We start from the raw sequence: 24,164 nt of genomic DNA on the forward strand, positions 1-24,164 counted from the left end.
CTTATTGACATAAATGGGTCAGGATTCAGTGCCGGTGCTATGCATTCACGTCACGCATTGCACCCGCGCTGGAAAACTCGCTCGTTTGAAATGGGCCTAGCAGTGACCTCCACAGAACTCTGTTCCCTTAAAATCTGACCTCCACAACACCCGCCCCCTTAACAGTGACCTCTACAGCACCCCACCCCTTAACACTGACCTCCATAGCATCCCATCCCCTTTAACTGTGACTTCCACCGTTCCCTGCCCCCTTAACAGAGTCCTCCACAGTGCCCCTGCCCCTTTAACAGTTACCTCCACAGCGCCCCTGCCCCTTTAACAGTGACCTCCACAGCATCCCTCCCCCTTAACAGTGACCTCCACAGCAGCCCGCCCCTTTAACAGTGACCTCCACAGCGGCTGCCTCTTTATTAGTGACCTCCACAGTACTCCATCTCCTTATCAGTGATTTCATCAACACCCCGTCCCATTAACAGTGGCCTCTACAGCAATCTGCCCCTTAACACTGACCTCCATAGCGGACCATCCCCTTAAAGGGAACCTGTCACCTGGATTTTGTGTATAGAGCTGAGGACATGAGTTGCTAGATGGCCGCTAGCACATTCACAATATTCAGTCCCCATAGCTCTGTGTGCTTTTATTGGGGGGAAAAAATGATTTGATACATATGCAAATGAACCTGAGATGAGTCCTGTATGTGACTCATCTCAGGGACAGGACTCATCTCAGGTTAATTAGCATATGTATCACATCGTTTTTTTGATACAATAAAAGCACACAGAGCTATGGGGACTGGGTATTGCGGATGTGCTAGCGGCCATCTAGCAACCCATGTCCTCAGCTCTATACACAAAATCCAGGTGACAGGTTCCCTTTAACTGTGACCTCCACAGCAGCCTGCCCCTAGGGTGGCCAGAGGTCCAGTTTTAGGCAGGACAGTCTGGCTTTCAGACTCCCTGTCCTCCGTCTGGTGCAGGGCCTGGACGGACACAGGGATGTCCTTTTGAACAGCTCACTCTCAGACACTCTGATCGTGAGCTGCAAGGAGAAAGTCACCCACCCTCCCACCCCTGCAGCTGACAGAAGTTGATTTTTACCTTGATTTTTTCAATCCCCGTTGGCTGCAGAGTGGGAGAGGGTGTGACCTAACCGGATCAGGGGCGTGGCTTAGCAGGACCTGGGGGCAGGGTTTTTAAGTCCGTCTTTTGAGGATGGCCTGAATGGCCACCCTACCTGCCCCCTTAACTGTGACCTCCACAGCACTCCGCGAGTTTCTATTGGCTGATAAGGGCCATGTGACCAGGCTTTTATTGGCTAATGCATTTTTTGGGAATATCTCAGGAACGGTACTTGCTAGAGAGCGGAGACCCATTCTAAAACCTTCCCGGACACCTGATGTACCTGTGTGCCAAATTTCGTAAATGCGATTGTAAATGCAACAGTGCGGATTCCTTTTGCGGACATACACACATACATACACTCAGCTTTATAACATATATACAGTACAGACCAAAAGTTTGGACACACCTTCTCATTCAAAGAATTTTCTTTATTTTCATGACTATGAAAATTGTAGCTTCACACTGAAGGCATCAAAACTATGAATTAACACATGTGGAATTATATACATAACAAAAAAGTGTGCAACAACTCAAAATATGTCATATTCTAGGTTCTTCAAAGTAGCCACCTTTTGCTTTGATTACTGCTTTGCACACTCTTGGCATTCTCTTGATGAGCTTCAAGTGGTAGTCACCTGAAATGGTCTTCCAACAGTCTTGAAGGAGTTCCCAGATATGCTTAGCACTTGTTGGCCCTTTTGCCTCACTCTGCGGTCCAGCTCACCCCAAACCATCTCGATTGTGTTCAGGTCCGGTGACTGTGGAGGCCAGGTCATCTGGCGCAGCACCCCATCACTCTCCTTCATGGTCAAATAGCCCTTACATAGCCTGGAGGTGTGTTTGGGGTCATTGTCCTGTTGAAAAATAAATGATGGTCCAACTAAACGCAAACCGGATGGAATAGCATGCTGCTGCAAGATGCTGTGGTAGCCATGCTGGTTCAGTATGCCTTCAATTTTGAATAAATCCCCAACAGTGTTACCAGCAAAGCACCCCCACACCCCCACACCATCTCCTGCATGCTTCACGGTGGGAACCAGGCATGTAGAGTCCATCCGTTCACCTTTTCTGCGTCGCACAAAGACATGGTGGTTGGAACCAAAAATCTCAAATTTGGATTCATCAGACCAAAGCACAGATTTCCACTGGTCTAATGTCTCTTCTGCTTGTTGCCTGTCCTTAGCAGTGGTTTCCTAGCAGTTATTCTACCATGAAGGCTTGATTCACACAGTCTCCTCTTAACAGTTGTTCTAGAGATGTGTCTGCTGCTAGAACTCTGTGTGGCATTGACCTGGTCTCTAATCTGAGCTGCTGTTAACCTGCGATTTCTGAGGCTGGTGACTCGGATGAACTTATCCTCCGCAGCAGAGGTGACTCTTGATCTTCCTTCCTGGGGCGGTACGCATGTGAGCCAGTTTCTTTGTAGCGCTTGATGGTTTTTGTGACTGCACTTGGGGACACTTTCAAAGTTTTCCCAATTTTTCAGACTGACTGACCTTCATTTCTTAAAGTAATGATGGCCACTCGTTTTTCTTTACTTAGCTGTTTTTTTCTTGCCATAATACAAATTCTAACAGTCTATTCAGTAGGACTATCAGCTGTGTATCCACCTGACTTCTCCACAACGCAACTGATGGTCCCAACCCCATTTATAAGGCAAGAAATCACACTTATTAAACCTGACAGGGCACACCTGTGAAGTGAAAACCATTTCAGATGACTACCTCTTGAAGCTCATCAAGAGAATGCCAAGAGTGTGCAAAGCAGTAATCAAAGCAAAAGGTGGCTACTTTGAAGAACCTAGAATATGACATATTTTCAGTTGTTTCACACTTTTTTGTTATGCATATAATTCCACATCTGTTAATTCATAGTTTTGATGCCTTCAGTGTGAATCTACAATTTTCATAGTCATGAAAATAAAGAAAACTCTTTGAATGAGAAGGTGTGTCCAAACTTTTGGTCTGTACTGTAAAATATATATTTATATATATATATATATATATATATATATATACACACAGTGGATATAAAAAGTCTATACACCCCTGTTAAAATGTCAGGTTTCTGTGATGTAAAAAAATTGACAAAGATAAATCATTTCAGAACCTATAAACTGTACCACTTAATTTAAAAACAAACTGAAATCTGTTAAGGTAAGAAAACAAACAAACAAAAATAAAATTATGTGGTTGCATAAATGTGCACACCCTCTTATAATTGGGGATGTAGCTGTGTTCATAATTGAGCAATCATATTCAAACTCATATTAAATAGGAGACAGTATACACCTGTCATCATTTAAAGTGCCTCTTATTAACCCCAAATAAAGTTCAGCTGCTCTAGTTGGTCTGTCCTGAAATTTTCTTAGTTGCATCCCACAGCAAAAGCCATGGTCCACAGAGAGCTTCCAAAGCATGAGAGGGATCTCATCAGGGATCTCAAAAGGTATCAGTCAGGAGAAGGGTACAGTCAGCATTAGCTATACCATGGAACACAGTGAAGACAGTCATCATCAAGTGGAGAAAATATGGCACAACAGTGACATTACCAAGAACTGGACCTCCCTCCAAAATTGATGAAAAGACTTGAAGAAAACTGGTCTGGGAGGCTACTAAGAGGCCTACAGCAACATTAAAGGAGCTGCAGGACTATCTGGCTGTGTGGTACATGTGACAACGTTCTCCTGTATTCTTCATATGTCTGGGCTATGGGGTAGAGTGGCAAGACAAAAGCCTTTTCTTACGAAGTAAAACATCCAAGCCGGGCTACATTTTGCAAAAACACATCTGAAGTCTCCCAAAAGCATGTGGGAAAAGGTGTTATGGTCTGATGAAACCAAGGTTGAACTTTTTGGCCATAATTCCAAAAGATATGTTTGGTGCAAAAACAACACTGCACATCACCAAAAGAACACCATACCCACAGTGAAGCATGGTGGTGGCAGCATCGTGCTTTGGGGCTGTTTTTCTTCACCTGGAACTGGGGCCTTAGTTAAGCTAGAGGGAATTATGAAGAGTTCCAAATACCAGTCAATATTGGCACAAAATCTTCAGGCTTCTGCTAGAAAGCTGAACATTAAGAGGAACTTCATCTTTCAGCATGACAACGACCCAAAGCATACATCCCAATTAACAAAGGAATGGCTTCACCAGAAGAAGATTAAGGTTTCGTAATGGCCCAGCCAGATCCCAGACCTGAATCCGATTGAAAATCGGTGGGGTTGTGAGGGCTGTGCACAGGAGGTGTCCTCGCAATCTGACAGTTCTGGAGTGTTTTTGCAAAGAAGAGTGGGCAAATCTTGCCAAGTCAAAATGTGCCATGCTGATAAACTCATACCCAAAAAGACTGAGTGTTGTAATAAAATCAAAAGGTGCTTCAACAAAGTATTAGTTTAAGGGTGTGCACCCTGATGCAACCATATTATTTTATTTTTATATTTTTTCTTTACCTAAAAGATTTCAGTTTGTTTTTCAATTGAGTTGTACAGTTTATATAGGTCACATTAAAGGTGGAAAAAGTTCTGAAATTATTTACCTTTCTATCATTTCTTTACATCACAGAAACCTGACATTTTAACAGGGCTGTGTAAACTTTTTATATCCACTGTAATATTATATATATATATATATATATATATATGTACCTGCTCTTTGGAACGTCACCATGCTTGAGAAAGGCTCATTGTGTTGGTCTGAAGCATTGCAGTTGGAGTGAATAAAAGCTGGTCAACTACCCTTCACCTCACTGTAAGTGCTGCCTCTTTTTGCTGTTTTTGGTAATTGGACCTAAAGCCAACAGTCTGGGAGTACTTGCACTTGCCATACTGCTAACAGTGCTGCTGTTTTTCACTATATATACATATATATATATATATATATATATATATATACAGGGAGTGCAGAATTATTAGGCAAGTTGTATTTTTGAGGATTAATTTTATTATTGAACAACAACCATGTTCTCAATGAACCCAAAAAACTCATTAATATCAAAGCTGAATATTTTTGGAAGTAGTTTTTAGTTTGTTTTTAGTTTTAGCTATTTTAGGGGGATATCTGTGTGTGCAGGTGACTATTACTGTGCATAATTATTAGGCAACTTAACAAAAAACAAATATATACCCATTTCAATTATTTATTTTTACCAGTGAAACCAATATAACATCTCAACATTCACAAATATACATTTCTGACATTCAAAAACAAAACAAAAACAAATCAGTGACCAATATAGCCACCTTTCTTTGCAAGGACACTCAAAAGCCTGCCATCCATGGATTCTGTCAGTGTTTTGATCTGTTCACCATCAACATTGCGTGCAGCAGCAACCACAGCCTCCCAGACACTGTTCAGAGAGGTGTACTGTTTTCCCTCCTTGTAAATCTCACATTTGATGATGGACCACAGGTTCTCAATGGGGTTCAGATCAGGTGAACAAGGAGGCCATGTCATTAGATTTTCTTCTTTTATACCCTTTCTTGCCAGCCACGCTGTGGAGTACTTGGACGCGTGTGATGGAGCATTGTCCTGCATGAAAATCATGTTTTTCTTGAAGGATGCAGACTTCTTCCTGTACCACTGCTTGAAGAAGGTGTCTTCCAGAAACTGGCAGTAGGACTGGGAGTTGAGCTTGACTCCATCCTCAACCCAAAAATGTCCCACAAGCTCATCTTTGATGATACCAGCCCAAACCAGTACTCCACCTCCACCTTGCTGGCGTCTGAGTCGGACTGGAGCTCTCTGCCCTTTACCAATCCAGCCATCTGGCCCATCAAGACTCACTCTCATTTTATCAGTCCATAAAACCTTAGAAAAATCAGTCTCGAGATATTTCTTGGCCCAATCTTGACGTTTCAGCTTGTGTGTCTTGTTCAGTGGTGGTCGTCTTTCAGCCTTTCTTACCTTGGCCATGTCTCTGAGTATTGCACACCTTGTGCTTTTGGGCATTCCAGTGATGTTGCAGCTCTGAAATATGGCCAAACTGGTGGCAAGTGGCATCTTGGCAGCTGCACGCTTGACTTTTCTCAGTTCATGGGCAGTTATTTTGCGCCTTGGTTTTTCCACACGCTTCTTGCGACCCTGTTGACTATTTTGAATGAAACGCTTGATTGTTCGATGATCACACTTCAGAAGCTTTGCAATTTTAAGAGTGCTGCATCCCTCTGCAAGATATCTTACTATTTTTGACTTTTCTGAGCCTGTCAAGTCCTTCTTTTGACCCATTTTGCCAAAGGAAAGGAAGTTGCCTAATAATTATGCACACCTGATATAGGGTGTTGATGTCATTAGACCACACCCCTTCTCATTACAGAGATGCACATCACCTAATATGCTTAATTGCTTAATTGGTAGTAGGCTTTCGAGCCTATACAGCTTGGAGTAAGACAACATGCATAAAGAGGATGATGTGGTCAAAATACTCATTTGCCTAATAATTCTGCACGTAGTGTATATACATATATATATAATCAAAGCAACTGACAAAGAGAATCCATTTTAATAATTTATTTTGGTCTCAGTTTGCATATTTTTAAAAAAGCTATAGTTTGCATTTTTATTTTATTTATTTTGCACAGTTTTCTCAAAATAAAACTACATCTCCCAAAAACATAAATGAAAATCCCTAACATTGCAAAAATGAATTTAACAATCCGACAAATAAAAAGCAAGGACTCTCAAATCAGCACATGAGCTAAATCACGAAAAATAGTCTGGTCATTAAGGGGCTTTTCAGACATGGTCATTAAGAGTTAATCCATTCCTGCATTGTGCACAACACAGTAATACAATTGTAAATAATATTAGGGACAGTAGCTGGGTGCTGTGACTTGTCATCATGCTGCTATTTTGGACTGATGTTCTAGACAATATCCCATGCAGTTTTATTACAGCATTTATCTATTCACACCATTAGATATATATAAAAATGATCTTTCCACACAGTCAAGACAAATATCACAATACCTAAGAAGATTAAGCTGCATGACCATATTTTTGTTCTTTTAAATAAGATTCAAGATAAGCTACAATTTCAACGCCCCATTGTTCGCGTCTTTCTTGTGTTTGTCTGATCTACAAAGTCTATTTATTTAGTAATGTTAGTCTTCTGTGCTGGATTATTATACACTTTGTTTGGGGGTTGTGTATTTGTCAGCACAGTTGGGGACAGAGAGGAGAATGAGAATTATAAAAGGGTAAGTTACATCTGACAAGAATATAACTAATGTAAAGTGAGAACAGAAGAAGAGCTAGAGGAATATTCACCCCAGCAGGCTCATCTCCATGCTCCATGTGCTTCACACGGAAGACCAAAAAAAAAAAAATAGATGAATAAGCTGAGCTGTCTACTCCTCAATTACTTCTGTGTGTTTTATTCTGGAGGAGTTGCACACTTGCCCCTGAATCTTTCTAAAGTTACTAAAAAAAATAAGGGCTAATTATGATTTATTCTTCTATACATTTAATTTGGGCTACTTTCACACTGGCGTTTCTGGGTCCGCTTGTGAGATCCGTTTCAGGGCTCTCACAAGCGACCCAAAACGGATCAGTTCATCCCCAATGCATTCTGAATAGGTAAGGATCTGTTCAGAATGCATCAGTTTGGCTGCGTTGCGCCTGTATTCCGCTCTAAAGGCGGACACCAAAACGCTGCTGGCAGCGTTTTGATGTCCGCCTGACGATACGGAGCCAAACCGATCCGTTCTGACTTACAATGGTTATTCAATGTAAGTCAATGGGGACGGATCCGTTTTTTCACTGACACAATATGGTGCAATTGAAAACTGATCCGTCCCCCATTGACTTTCAATGTAAGTCAGGATGGATCCGTTTTGACTTAGACTATTTTATTTTTTATTTTTTAAGAATAATGCTAACTGATCCGTTCTGAACGGATACAAGCGTTTGCATTATCGGTGCAGATCCGCACCGAATGCAGGTGTGAAAGTAGCCTAATGTGGTCAGCCTACATATAGATTGTCATCATTCTACTAAGGCATTTTCTTTTGCTGGCTTGATATAAATTTGCTGTGATCAGACAGACTTATTACATAGTAACATAGTGTATAGGTCCATCCAGTTCAGGCTGTTACCATGCAGTGTTGGCCCAGAGGAAGGCCAAAAAAGCCCAATGAAGCAAAAGCCAATTTCCTCATTTTAGGTGGAAATCAGCAACCCATCTCCAGAAATCTAGTAAGGTGAAATACATCCAGGACCCTCTTGAACTCTTTTAGTGGGTTCACCATCACCATCTCTCCTGGCAGACAATTCTATAGTGTCAGTAAATAATCCTTTTCTATATTGTAGTAGAAACCTTCTTTCCTCTAGGTGTAGGGGATGTCCCCTTGTTGCGATCACATTCCTGGGCATCAATTGACCATGTGAGAGATTGACCTTTTATATATTTTTACATGGTTATTCAATTTCTTCTGTCTAAAAATAACCCTCATTTAGATAATCTTTGAACCTTCTTAAAGAGAATGTGCCATCTATATAGTAAAGGGAGACACTCTGATAAGAATTCTAAGTCACTTAAGCTGACCAAGTCATTTAGTCAAAATCGGTATTGAGCAGGTCCATCAACTCAATACACTGCACAAGCCCAGGAGGTATACAAACTGAATGGAATGACGTGGTATAGCAGGAGGTGCTCAAACCCACATGCAGTCGTGCATATATATAGGGGAGCAAATCCTGCACTTGTGGCCCGTTGCTAATGGCAATCCCCAGCAAACATGCATACGGTGGAGGATGCCCGCAGCGAACCACAAGTACCACAATAGACATCCTACACAAGGTAACAATTGTGTGGATGTGATAATCAATATAACAATATAACAAAATGGCAAAGGACAGGTGCACTCTGCGGTATTACTAAATCCTCAAACTGGTTTTAAAATTGAGAAATTAGTCAACATGTCCTACGGAGTAGGACATGTCTAAGCCCGGGCACCGCGACAAGGTTTCTCAAGTAGCCCGGGACCTAACACTCTCCTACCTGTGCCAGTGGGCAAATACCAGGAGCCAGTGGGCAAATTACAGGAGCATAAGGCCGACTCACAAACAACTCACCAGTTGCCTCCAACATGTATCCATGCTTGCAATGGGAGGAGGGAGGAGTCTGCAAGTCCCACTCAAGACTGTCTGGTATGGCCCAGGCCTCACAGGTGCACCTAAATGTGGCCTGTAGATGGAAAACAGGCACATTTTAAATTGGAGTTTATATACCTCCAAGAATCTCTATATATACAAACTGAATGGAATGACGTGGTATAGCAGGAGGTGCTCAAACCCACATGCAGTCGTGCATATATATAGGGGAGCAAATCCTGCACTTGTGGCCCGTTGCTAATGGCAATCCCCAGCAAACATGCATACGGTGGAGGATGCCCGCAGCGAACCACAAGTACCACAATAGACATCCTACACAAGGTAACAATTGTGTGGATGTGATAATCAATATAACAATATAACAAAATGGCAAAGGACAGGTGCACTCTGCGGTATTACTAAATCCTCAAACTGGTTTTAAAATTGAGAAATTAGTCAACATGTCCTACGGAGTAGGACATGTCTAAGCCCGGGCACCGCGACAAGGTTTCTCAAGTAGCCCGGGACCTAACACTCTCCTACCTGTGCCAGTGGGCAAATACCAGGAGCCAGTGGGCAAATTACAGGAGCATAAGGCCGACTCACAAACAACTCACCAGTTGCCTCCAACATGTATCCATGCTTGCAATGGGAGGAGGGAGGAGTCTGCAAGTCCCACTCAAGACTGTCTGGTATGGCCCAGGCCTCACAGGTGCACCTAAATGTGGCCTGTAGATGGAAAACAGGCACATTTAAATTGGAGTTTATATACCTCCAAGAATCTCTATATATACAAACTGAATGGAATGACGTGGTATAGCAGGAGGTGCTCAAACCCACATGCAGTCGTGCATATATATAGGGGAGCAAATCCTGCACTTGTGGCCCGTTGCTAATGGCAATCCCCAGCAAACATGCATACGGTGGAGGATGCCCGCAGCGAACCACAAGTACCACAATAGACATCCTACACAAGGTAACAATTGTGTGGATGTGATAATCAATATAACAATATAACAAAATGGCAAAGGACAGGTGCACTCTGCGGTATTACTAAATCCTCAAACTGGTTTTAAAATTGAGAAATTAGTCAACATGTCCTACGGAGTAGGACATGTCTAAGCCCGGGCACCGCGACAAGGTTTCTCAAGTAGCCCGGGACCTAACACTCTCCTACCTGTGCCAGTGGGCAAATACCAGGAGCCAGTGGGCAAATTACAGGAGCATAAGGCCGACTCACAAACAACTCACCAGTTGCCTCCAACATGTATCCATGCTTGCAATGGGAGGAGGGAGGAGTCTGCAAGTCCCACTCAAGACTGTCTGGTATGGCCCAGGCCTCACAGGTGCACCTAAATGTGGCCTGTAGATGGAAAACAGGCACATTTAAATTGGAGTTTATATACCTCCAAGAATCTCTATATATACAAACTGAATGGAATGACGTGGTATAGCAGGAGGTGCTCAAACCCACATGCAGTCGTGCATATATATAGGGGAGCAAATCCTGCACTTGTGGCCCGTTGCTAATGGCAATCCCCAGCAAACATGCATACGGTGGAGGATGCCCGCAGCGAACCACAAGTACCACAATAGACATCCTACACAAGGTAACAGGAGGCCCAAAATTCATGAGCTTTCAGCTCTCCCCATCCCCACCACTGATTGGCAGCTTTCTTTGTATACACCGTGTAGGAAAACTACCCATCATCATAGCGTTGTGAAGGGCAGCTAAGTTGTTATGCCAAGAGCCGTTATTTATCCTCTCTCTTGTGGATAGGTGATAAATAATTTTTGTGGGATAACCTCTTTAATAACCCTTTGTGAAGTTTCTTAGAAGACCAGTTTGGGTGAATTCTCTCTGTCTAACACAACTTATTGTGACTACAGGACTGTGGAAAATATATAGCATGTACCATTGCTAGAAAAGCAGTAACTAAAAATCACCAATCAAAAATCTAGAGGTCGAGGAAATGAGGCAGATCTCCCAGTGGAAATGTTTCCAATATACAATAAAAGTATAATTTTCAGTGTGCTGCATGATTAATTCTGCTTATTATTCTGACCATCTTGGAAATGTTACACATAGGTCACACTTTCTTGTGGGAATCATATCCAATTGGTATCTTCTCTCAGTCCATTCATGTCTAATCTAATGTCTGAAACAGAATAAAATTACATTTGGCTTAACTATTAGGTCTGCTGTCTGTAAAATATCAATTTCAACTCCCTTTGTATTACTTGTGTCCTTTTCGTAGACTGTAGTATATGCTCTGTTAGTCTTTGTTATGCTTTTTAATAGGCAGACAGTCAGCTAAATTTCAACACTGCTGCAGATTTGGTATAGTTAAAGTGTCTTGAGACAGGGAAGATGGTATATCAGCTTTTGAATTGTGTATTTTATTGTTCGTCTTGTTCTTTTGTTCTCAGCACTGTGAATTGGTGGATGGGTTTGTTGATCGGGACCCAGACGGACTCAACTTGAAATTTTTGAATATGTTGCAACGGTATGAGGGCAACTATACATGTATTGTGTCATATGAGGAAAACGGAAGAGAGTATAATCTAACTAGGACAATGTATGTCAAAGCAATAGGTAAGCAAATACAATATGAAGAAAGTATGGTTATTATTTATAGCCACTTAGTCGAATAGTTGTAGCAGAACTGAATTTTGACACCTGAATGTCACTATTTGAAATTCGGATTATCTATCTCTATTCACTGATGAGCAAAAGGGTAACAATGTTTTGAACTTTCAGGTTCCATATCTCACCATCGACTACAGCTTTGAATGTGAGATTATCATTATTTTATAGACAATCTTCTTGGCTATCTCATACATAAATTGGACTTGCAACTATTTAGCATATGGTTAGTTATGCAGATTCTTGTCATGTAACTGCATTGTTACTGTTTTGATGCTGGTGGTGAAACAATATTTTTCTTCTTGCATACTACAAATTACAATCTGTTCTCATATTCCCTAATAGCTCAGTGTGTTCTTAGGTTGATTCCCAAGCGAAAGGTCACTGGTTTGATTTCCCAACAAAAGAGAAACAGCATCATCCAGTTGATAAATAGTGGTATCTCGGCCAAGAAAATTGCCAAACTGCATCATGTGAGTTTCATGACAGTTGGAAGAATACGAAATAAAGTCCGTCCATCCATTTCAAAGTCAAGATGTGGACGTCCAGGCAAAATATCGGAGTCAGCAAGTCGGCTTATCACAAGTTCTGGCGTGACAAACACGGCAGTGGAGGTGGCTCATAAGCCTCAACCTCAATATCATTATAAGAAGAGTTGCCTCGAGTTTGTAAAAAAGTACGAATTGTGGACAGTAGAATATATGAAACTGGTGATATTTGGAGCGATGAGATGAAAGTCAATAGACTGGGCTCTAATGGGTCTGGGAGAAACAGGGGAAAAAGGGGGATAATGGATCTAGAAATTGAAGGAACTGTCAAGTTCGGTGGAGGAAGCCTGATGATAGGGGGTTGTTTCACAGCCAGAGGCATTAGATACTTAGCTATATGTGAGTATCCTTACAAGACAAGTTACTTTGTACATTCGAGTAATATGGGTATGAAAAGGGACGACATAGTTTTCCAGCAGGACGACGACCCGAAGCATACTTGGAGATTGGCAAAGAAATGGTTCAATGACAATGAAGTAGAGTTGCTGCATTGGCACCCACAGTCCCCAGACCTCAACCCAATCGAACACTTGTGTGTAGAGTTGAAGAAAAATATGTATTCGTACGCAAGTGAGTCAACCAGTATTCACCAACATTGTGAACGTGTAGAAGAGACCCGGGAAAAGATTTTGGTCGAGACATGCTTTTTATAAAAAATAAAATTTAGAATTTTAGGAGCGAAACAGTAACAATGCAGTTACATGACAATAATCTGCATAACTAATCATATGCTAAATAGCTGCAAGTCCAATTTTGTATGAGATAGCCGATATGATTGTTTATAAAATGATGGTAGTCTCACGCTTGAAGCTGTAGTGGATGGTCAAAAGTTCAAAATATTGTTACCCGTTTGCTCGTCAGTGTGTATATCTAGTATATAAAAGATGAGTGTATGTATGTATGTCTGCTAAAGGAATCCGCACCGTCGCATTTACAATCATGAAATTTTGCACAGCCGTCTCCTGTGACTCGGGGAACGTCATAAACTATGTTTTGAGTGGAAATTTTCACCCTTCACTTTCCAATTATTTGTCAAAAATTACGATTAGTAACTAACCGCCAAACTACAGGAGCCATTGGCTGTTGGCTGTTGTGGCAGTTAGCCTGGATTTTCATCAGGTTGCATATAGCAACCAATCACAGCTCAGTTTCTATTTTGCTACAGGTCATTAATATGAGCTCTGATTGGCTCTGATAGGCAACAAAGGACTTTCTTAGTATAAGACAGCTTATGTGTGAGTTAAGATTGCGACACTTAGCCAACGTTGTTGTAAAAGCTGATGTAACTCACATGACCTTAAGTGTATACTAATTATGTGGGGTTTTATATACTGTCAATTAAAGACAATAATGCCCCGTAAGAAAAGGAATTCGATTGGAGGATTGTCGTCAGATGCTCAGAGAAAAGCCGTATAAGGGGGTGGGTTATTATGTAAATCACTGTTAACGAGACGGGGTACTGTGGAGGTCACAAATAAAGGGCGGGCTGCTGTGGAGGTTATTGTGAGGGGGGCGGGGGACTGTGGAGGTCACTGTTAAGGGGGTGGGTTATTGTGGAAATCACTGTTAAGAAGACGGGGTACTGTGGAGGTCACTGTTAAAGGGGCAGGCGCTGTGGAGGTCTCTGTTAAGGGGGCAGGGAATGGTGAAGGTCACAGTTAAGGGGACGCTCTGCTATGTAGGTAAGTGTTAAGGGGACGGGCCCCTGTGGAGGCCAAAGTTAAGGGGGTGGGCTGTTGTGGAGGTCCCAATTTAAGGAGGCAGGGAACTTTGGGGGGTCAGTGTTAAGGGGTGGGGGGCTGTGGAGTTCACTGTTAAGGGGGCAGGGTGCTGTAGAGGTCACTTTTATGGGAGATACTGTCTAACGACACACAGAAACATTAAATGAAATATATCCGTGCGAAGCCGGGTCATTCTGCTAGTGTGTGTGTGTATATATATATATATATATGTATACATACACACACACACACACGATCAGTCAAAACTCTCAGGACACTCTTATTTCAGAAATGAAAGGGAAAATGAAATATCTGAATACCCCAGAAAGTAATTTTGACTTACTCTGTATGTGTGTGTGTATATATATATATATATATATATATATATATGTATATATATAATATATATATATATATATATACACACACACACACACACATACAGAGTGTATGTATATATATTTATATATATATATATATATATATAGATAGTACAGCCCAAAAGTTTGGACACACCTTCTCATTCAAAGAGTTTTCTTTATTTTCATGTAAATTGTAGCTTCACACTGAAGGCATCAAAACTATGAATTAACACATGTGGAATTATATACATAACAAAAAAGGGTGAAACAACTGAAAATATGTCATATTCTAGGTTCTTCAAAGTAACCATCTTTTGCTTTGATTACTGCTTTGCACACTCTTGGCATTCTCTTGATGAGCTTCAAGAGGTAGTCACCTGAAATGGTCTTCCAACAGTCTTGAAGGAGTTCCCAGAGATGCTTAGCACTTGTTGGCCCTTTTGCCTTCACTCTGCGGTCCAGCTCACCCCAAACCATCTCGATTGGGTTCAGGTCCGGTGACTGTGGAGGCCAGGTCATCTGGCGCAGCACCCCATCACTCTCCTTCATGGTCAAATAGCCCTTACACAGCCTGGAGGTGTGTTTGGGGTCATTGTCCTGTTGAAAAATAAATGATGGTCCAACTAAACGCAAACCGGATGGAATAGCATGCCGCTGCAAGATGCTGTGGTAGCCATGCTGGTTTAGTATGCCTTCAATTTTGAATAAATCCCCAACAGTGTCACTAGCAAAGCACCCCCACACCATCACACTTCCTCCTCCATGCTTCACGTGGGAACCAGGCATGTAGAGTCTATCCATTCACCTTTTCTGCGTCACACAAAGACACGGTGGTTGGAACCAAAGATCTCAAATTTGGACTTATCAGACCAAAGCACAGATTTCCACTGGTCTAATGTCCATTCCTTGTGTTCTTTAGCCCAAACAAGTCTCTTCTGCTTGTTGTCTGTCCTTTGCAGTGGTTTCCTAGCAGATATTCTACCATGAAGGCCTGATTCACACAGTCTCCTCTTAACAGTTGTTCTAGAGATGTGTCTGCTGCTAGAACTCTGTGTGGCATTAATGTGGTCTCTAATCTGAGCTGCTGTTAACCTGCGATTTCTGAGGCTGGTGACTCGGGTGAACTTATCCTCCGCAGCAGAGGTGACTCATGGTCTTCCTTTCCTGGGGCGGTCCGCATGTGAGCCAGTTTCTTTGTAGCGCTTGATGGTTTTTGTGACTGCACTTGGGGACACTTTCAAAGTTTTCCCAATTTTTCGGACTGACTGACCTTCATTTCTTAAAGTAATGATGGCCACTCGTTTTTCTTTACTTAGCTGCTTTTTTCTTGCCATAATACAAATTCTAACAGTCTATTCAGAAGGACTATCAGCTGTGTATCCACCTGACTTCTCCACAACGCAACTGATGGTCCCAACCTCATTTATAAGGCAAGAAATCCCACTTATTAAACCTGACAGGGCACACCTGTGAAGTGAAAACCATTTCAGGTGACTACCTCTTGAAGCTCATCAAGGGAATGCCAAGAGTGTGCAAAGCAGTAATCAAAGCAAAAGGTGGCTACTATGAAGAACCTAGAATATGACATATTTTCAGTTGTTTCACACTTTTTTGTTATGTATATAATTCCACATGTGTGAATTCATAGTTTTGATGCCTTCAATGTGAATCTACAATTTTCATAGTCATGAAAATAAAGAAAACTCTTTGAATGAGAAGGTGTGTCCAAACTTTTGGTCTGTACTGTATATATATACAGTGGAGGAAATAATTATTTGACCCCTCACTGATTTTGTAAGTTTGTCCAATGACAAAGAAATGAAAAGTCTCAGAACAGTATCATTTCAATGGTAGGTTTATTGTAACAGTGGCAGATAGCACATCAAAAGGAAAATCGAAAAAATAACTTTAAATAAAAGATAGCAACTGATTTGCATTTCATTGAGTGAAATAAGTATTTGAACCCTCTAACAAAAAAAGACTTAATACTTGGTGGAAAAACCCTTGTTTGCAAGCACAGAGGTCAAACGTTTCTTGTAATTGATGACCAAGTTTGCGCACATTTTAGGAGGAATGTTGGTCCACTCCTCTTTGCAGATCATCTCTAAATCCCTAAGGTTTCGAGGCTGTCTCTGTGCAACTCTGAGCTTGAGCTCCCTCCATAGGTTTTCGATTGGATTAAGGTCCGGAGACTGACTAGGCCACTCCATGACCTTAATGTGCTTCTTCTTGAGCCACTCCTTTGTTGCCTTTGCTGTATGTTTTGGGTCATTGTCGTGCTGGAACACCCATCCACGACCCATTTTCAGTTTCCTGGCAGAGGGAAGGAGGTTGTCGCTCAGGATTTCACGATACATGGCTCCGTCCATTTTCCCGTTTATGCGAATAAGTTGTCCTGTGCCCTTAGCAGAAAAACACCCCCAAAGCAAAATGTTTCCACCCCCATGCTTGACGGTGGGGACGGTGTTTTGGGGGTCATAGGCAGCATTTTTCTTCCTCCAAACACAGCGAGTTGAGTTAATGCCAAAGAGCTCTATTTTGGTCTCATCAGACCACAGCACCTTCTCCCAGTCACTCTCTGAATCATTCAGGTGTTCATTGGCAAACTTCAGACGGGCCTGCACATGTGCCTTCCTGAGCAGGGGGACCTTGCGAGCCCTGCAGGATTTTAATCCATTGCGGTGTAATGTGTTTCCAATGGTTTTCTTGGTGACTGTGGTCCCTGCTAATTTGAGGTCATTAACTAACTCCTCCCGTGTAGTTCTAGGATGCTTTTTCACCTTTCTCAGAACCATTGACACCCCACGAGGTGAGATCTTGCGTGGAGCCCCAGAGCGAGGTCGATTGATGGTCATTTTGTGCTCCTTCCATTTTCGAACAATCGCACCAACAGTTGTCACCTTCTCTCCCAGCTTCTTGCTAATGGTTTTGTAGCCCATTCCAGCCTTGTGCAGGTCTACAATTTTGTCTCTGACATCCTTGGACAGCTCTTTGGTCTTTCCCATGTTGGAGAGTTTGGAGTCTGCTTGATTGATTGATTCTGTGGACAGGTGTCTTTTATAGGGGTGACTAGTTAAGACAGGTGTCCTTAATGAGGGTGACTAATTGAGTAGAAGTGTCTAACCACTCTGTGGGAGCCAGAACTCTTAATGGTTGGTAGGGGTTCAAATACTTATTTCACTCAATGAAATGCAAATCAGTTGCTATCTTTTATTTAAAGTTATTTTTTCGATTTTCCTTTTGATGTGCTATCTGCCACTGTTACAATAAACCTACCATTGAAATGATACTGTTCTGAGACTTTTCATTTCTTTGTCATTGGACAAACTTACAAAATCAGTGAGGGGTCAAATAATTATTTCCGCCACTGTGTGTGTGTGTAAAAGAAGAAAAAATCGCAGTACTGTCACAAAAAAAATGAGTGAAAAGAAAAACCCTTTATTCACCCATGTGGTCGCAATGTTTCAGCTCATCCGTAGAGCCTTTCTCAAGCTGTATGTGTGAATAAAGTGTTTTTCTTTTCACTCATTGTGAAAGTGCTGCCATTTTTTTCTTCTTATATTGTCCTGGATTTCTTGCCGGATCCATTGGCTTGCACCACCATATTTATATTTAGCCTGCTGTGCTGCCATTGTCTTCTAATATAAATATATATATATATATATATTCACTTTGCAAACAGGTCCACACCAAAGTTTAAGCCCAGGGTTTAGTCGACCTGTCTTCCCCAAACAGGTCGTGATCATTCATCCAGGAACAAGCCTTATACCTTAACACAGAGAGCTTTATCCAACACTTTAGCTGTTTAATGAGAGTTGGGCATCCGCAAAGCCCGGACCGACAATTGAAATCCGGACTGGTGCCTGACCTTACCTTGCTGCAATCAGTCTCTGCAGCATATGCTTGAAGAAAAATACCTCCCATCTACTAACAGGCCCTTCACTGTGTCACATACCCCACCTTTGTTCAACCTTGAGGGGGTGAACAGTGCACCCAGGACAGGGCATCTGCATTTCCCTGTAACCGGCCTGCTCTATGTTCCACCGTGAACTTGAAGGTCTGTAGAGACAAGAACCATCTGGTGACCCGGGCCTTTCCCTCTTTGGCCTGGTGGTGACAGGCCGTGGCCAACTCCGTATCTCCTCTATCTTATTCATCTGGGGTTTGATGACTCCGCGTCCAATGACATACCCTAAGTATCATGCCTCTTCCAAGATGGCTTGTCGCCGACCCACGGGCACCCGGTACGGCTTTAACCAGACTTTTTCATAGGGGGTCTGTGACAATACCATATCGGATTACAGAAGTACGTCCAGGGAGGTCCAAGAACACATAATGAACTCCCTGGCCCCCTGAGCCTGCTTAGAGGAAATGCTGTCAGCAACATGTACCGTGGCAGCCACTTCCCCTGCAACAGACAGAGGTGTGGAACCCCTTCTCTTAGATAAACAGGCTGCGGGTTGTTCACAACACAAGTCTCCCTATCCTTCCAAGGCTTCAGTAAGTTGACATGCTAGACCAGCTTCCGCTGACCTGGCTAGTGTACCTTGTAATTTACGTTGCCTACTTTCTCCAGTATCTCATATGGCCCCTCTGCCTTGGGTTCCCTGTGTCCCAGCCCCCCCGACCGAGCCAGGCCTCTCCACTAGAGCTTTCCCTATGTTTCGGGGGTCAGTAGGTATAACTGCTGGCCACAGGCCTGGGAACAACGGAAAGTCTCTTCCTAGTATCAACTTATAGTGCAGGTTCGTGGCCACTGCCACCTCATGGAACCACCTGCCATCACACTTGTTTGTGGACACCAGGACAGTGGGGTAGTCTTTTAAATCTCCATGTATGCTGAATACGCTGACTTTCTGGTCAGTAAACACTGTGGGTCGCGCACCAGAGTAGCCCTCACGAGGGTCACCAGACTCCCTGAGTCCAGCAGAGCCACCGTGGGAGTGACTCATACCTCCACCTGACACAAATGTTTGTTATCGAGAGTCTCTGGAGTGTCTGACGCACAGACCTTTCTGGCATACAGTGACTTTTGGTACCCAAAGTTTGTGTCCATGGGCTTAACCAGGTGGGGACAGTCTGCACTAGCATAGCCGGGCTCATGACACTGCCAGCAGATTATCGGGGACGAATCCCCAGAGGGTATGTCCTGAACGGTCTTCTCTAGAGCCCCCTGTAGCCCCATACCGCTCTACCAGGTCTACCATCTCCAGGGCACTAGCAGGGGATGCCTGGCCAACCCAGTGCTGGAGGGGTTGTGGCAACGCCCTCCAGAACTTGTCAGCCACTACACTGTCCAGCATGGCAGTAGGATTTAGTACCTACTGGCTGTAGCCATTTCTGCAATAGGTGAACCAAGTCATAATACTGTAACCTCGCTGGCTTGGCCGGTGTCAAACTCCCACGGATGCACCCGCTGAGCCCAAACCAACACATTCACTCCAGTCGCGCCAGGATCTCACCATTGACTTTGTTGTAGTCCTCCGCTTGCTCGGCCGACAAATCAAGTAGACCTGTTGGGGTCCAGATGTCAGGAACAGAACAATAACCTCAGTCCACTGGTCTCAGGGTAGATCCTCGACCACCTTCTCGAACACTGCCAGGTAGGTCTTGACGTCATCTGTTGGAGACATTTTGGGGATTGCCATGTGGATTGCTTTCCGGACATCGTAGAACCCTTGCGATCCTCCTGTCTTATGTAAGGCCATCACGTGTTGCAGTAGCAGCTGGTTCGTATCTTGCTGTCGCTGATTAGCCTCCTGTTGGTGCTGGTTCATTTCTTGCTGTCGCTGATTAGCCTCTTGCAGTTGCTGGTTAGCCTCCAAGAGGGCTTTCACTACAGCCTCCATCTTGTCTAGTGACACTAGTTGCAATTTAGCAGGCTTAATCCAGGACATAAAACAGTGCCCGGAAAAAATGAAAAACAAAATTATTCCGGTTTTGCGTCAGCCTTGCTATATATGCCCGCTCCAAGCCACCAATTCTGGGGATTCGCTCTGGTATGCAGAGTGAGCGGACGCAGAACAGAGGCACCAAAAACAGTTCTTAATCTGTGTTTTATTTACACAAGCAGGTATAACAGCTCAGCAAACAACTTACCTTAGTTGAAAGTCCTGGTGTTCAGTTCACAGCATGCTGCAGTTCCCACATAAACAGTCCAAGTCCGGCATGTGTTCACACTTTGCAAACAGGTCCACACAAGTTTAAGTCCAGGATTTAGTCAACCTGTCTTCCCCAAAAGGGTCGCAAGCATTCATCCAGGCACACGCATCATACCTTAAAGAGTACCTTTCATGTTTTTTTTTATTTTTATTCTAGATAAATACCTTTACTCGCGGGGTACTGAATCTGCCACCAGCCAGTTTTTTTTTATATCGCTACTACGTTCTGCTGTGCCCCCTGTAGTTTTCCCGCTCAGTATGTTAATACTGTTAATTCTCCCTGGCTGTGACGCCCTCCGCTGTGATTGTATTGTGGCACAGCCAGGGAGAAGGAGACTCTCATTGAGAAACCCTGGCATCTCTTCCTTCCTGTACCAATACTCAGTATTAACATACTGAGCAGAAAAACTACAGGGGGCACAACGGGGCGTAGTAGCGATATTTTAAATAAACAGGCAGGGTGGCAGCATCAGTACCCCACAAGTAAAGGTATTTATTTAGAATAAAAAAAAAAAAACATGAAAAGTCCTCTTTAACACAGACAGCTATATTCCACACTCTAGCTGCCTTTAAGCACCTCCCGTCTGCCCGTTGACTATAATCGTCTGGGAGGTGGATCTTTATCTCTGAATGGACGTTTCTGAACGTCCATTACAAGATGTCAGCTGTCCCACTGTCAGTGACAATAGGGCAACCCAGAAAGAAGGCAGGGACAATTCCCAGGTGTCCCTGCCTTTTAGATCGCTGTATACACAGCGCTCAACGAGCTATGCGCTTCCTGTCCCGGCCTGGCTGTCATGTGACCGCCGGGGTCGGGATAGTGCAGGAGCTGTCTGGTGTTCTACAGACCTCGATCAGCCCAGCACTGAGGCTGTACCAGCTTTCTATAGTGCTGTACAGCCTCTCTGGGGGGTGTATTTCCTCTGTAACTGGGGCTACTATGTCAGAATAAAAAAAAAAAGTGAAGTTAAATCTCTCCCAGAGGTCTTGTATGAGACCCGAACTAAGACAATCAGTCAAAAAATAAAAAAGCTATGGCTCTCAGACTATGGAGACACTAAAACATCATTTTTTTGTTTCAAAAATGCTATTACTGTGTAAAACTGTGTAAAAATAAGAAAAAGTATACATATTAGGTATTGCCACATCCCTAACGATCTGCTCTATAAAAATTTCACATGACCTAACCCCTCAGGTAAACTCCAATTTATTTGGTCACCTTGCCCCATAAAGTGTTATAAGGAATGATCAAAATATCATATGTACCCAAGAATGGTACCAATAAAAACGTCAACTCTTCCTGCAAAAATTAGCCCCTGCACAAGACGATCGGCAGAAAAAAAAAAAATATATATGGGGGACGCAAAGTGTAAAAATTCATAAAAGTTTTCACATATAAAAAAAAATTCCCTAAGTAAGGAATTTTTATTTATTTTTTTAAATAGATTTTTTTTAATAAATTGACATATTTGGTATTGCCACGTCTCTGATGGTCGGCTCTATAAATATATCACATGATCCACTTAGTCCTACAAACACCATAACATTTTTTTATAAAAACTGTCAAAAAAAGCTATTTTTGTCACTTTACATCACAAAAAGTGCAACACCAAGTGATCAAAAAGGCCTATGTCCCACAAAATGGTACCAATAAAATTATCACCTCACCCCGCAAAAAATGAGCCCCTACATAAAAAAATTGCAAAACATTTTTTTTTAAAATATAGCTCTCAGAACATGGACACATTAAAACATAATTTTTTAGTTTCAAAAATGCTATTATTGTGTTAGGCCTCATGCACACGACAGTTCTGTTTTTTGCGGTCCACAAATTTGCGGAACAGAACAGGCGGCCCATTGTAGAAATGCCTATTCTTGTTCGCAAAACGGACAAGAATTGGACATGTTATATTTTTTCAGCGGGGCCACGGAATGGAGCAACAGATGCGGACAGCACACTGAGTGCTGTCCGCATCTTTTGCGGCCCCATTGAAGTGAATGGGTCCGCACCTGAGCCGCAAAAACTGCGGCCCAGATGTGGACCAGAACAACGGTCGTGTGCATGAGGCCTTAAAGTGAAATAAATTTTAAAAAAAGTATACATATTGGGTATTGCCGCATCCGTAACAACTAGCTCTATAAAAATATCACTTGACCTAACCCCTCAGGTGAATACCATAAAAAAATATATTGTGCCAAAAGAAGCAATTTTTTGTCACCTAACATCGCATAAAGTGCAACACCAAGCGATCAAAAAGGCGTATGCCCTCCAAAATAGTACCAATCAAATTGTCACCTCATCCCGCAAAAAATGAGACCCTAACTAAGACAATCGGTCAAAAAATAAAAAAAGCTATGGCTCTCAGACTATGGAGACACTAAAACATCATTTTTTTTTGTTTCAAAAATGCTATTACTGTGTAAAACTGTAAAAATAAATAAGACAAAGTATACATATTAGGTATTGCCACATCTGTAACGATCTGCTCTATAAAAATTTCACATGACCTAACCCCTCAGATAAACTCTGTAAAAATAAATAAATAAAAACTGTGCTAAAACAACCAATTTTTTGGTCACCTTGCCCCACAAAGTGTTATAAGGAATAATCAAAATATCATATGTACCCAAGAATGGTACCAATAAAAAATGTCAACTCTTCCTGCAAAAAACGAGCCCCTGCACAAGACGATCGGCAAAAAAATATGGCGTTAAGAAAATGGAGACGCAAAAACATTTTTTCAAAAATGCTTTATGTAAAATTGAAAGAAAATAGACATATTTGATATAATTGCGTCCATAACAACCTGCTCTATAAAAATAGCACATGATCTACCCTGTCAGATGAATGTTGTAAAAAATAAAAACAGTGCCAAAACAGACATTTTTTTGTTACCTTGCCTCCCAAAAAATGTAACATAGAGCAATTAAAAATCATATGTACCGCAAAATAGTACCAATAAAACTGGCAACTTATCCCCTAGTTTCCAAAATCGGGTCACTTTTTGGGAGCTTCTACTGTAAGGGGGCATCAGGGGCGCTTCAAATGGGACATGGCATCTAAAAACCAGTTCAGCAAAATCTGCCTTCCAAAAACCATATGGTGCTACTTTTATTCTGCGCCCTGCCGTGTGCCCTTACATCAGTTTATGACCACATGTGGGGTGTTTCTGTAAACCGCAGAATCAGGGTAATAAATATTGAGTTTTGTTTGGCTGTTAACCCTCGATGTGTTAAAGAAGAAAAAGTGGATTAAAATTGAAATTTAAAAAGTGAAATTTCAAAATTTGATCTCCCTTTTCCTTTAATTCTTGTGGAACACCTAAAGGGTTAAAAATGTTTGTAAAATCGGTTTTAAGTAACTTGAGGTGTGTAGTTTCTACAATGAGGTCATTTATGGGGGGTATCCACTATTTAAGCCCCACAAAGTGACTTCAGACCAGAACTGGTCCTTAAAAAGTGGGTTTTGGCAAATTTTTGTTCACACAAACGTTTTTTTTTTACGTGTGCACGG

At 42.3% G+C, this 24,164-nt stretch overlaps 1 protein-coding gene across 2 annotated transcripts in view; it reads left to right on the forward strand.

Annotated features, from left to right (window-relative positions):
• The window catches only part of LOC122934099 (interleukin 1 receptor accessory protein), a 269,414-nt gene that overhangs the window by 204,845 nt on the left and 40,405 nt on the right, over positions 1 to 24,164 (forward strand). For both annotated transcript variants that reach the window (XM_044289289.1, XM_044289290.1), the window contains one exon: positions 11,642 to 11,807. In XM_044289289.1, coding sequence (XP_044145224.1) covers positions 11,642 to 11,807 — 166 coding nt within the window. The remainder of the gene's footprint in view (positions 1 to 11,641; positions 11,808 to 24,164) is intronic.

The sequence above is a fragment of the Bufo gargarizans genome, chromosome 4 (assembly GCF_014858855.1).
Source record: "Bufo gargarizans isolate SCDJY-AF-19 chromosome 4, ASM1485885v1, whole genome shotgun sequence".
NCBI lineage: Eukaryota > Metazoa > Chordata > Amphibia > Anura > Bufonidae > Bufo > Bufo gargarizans.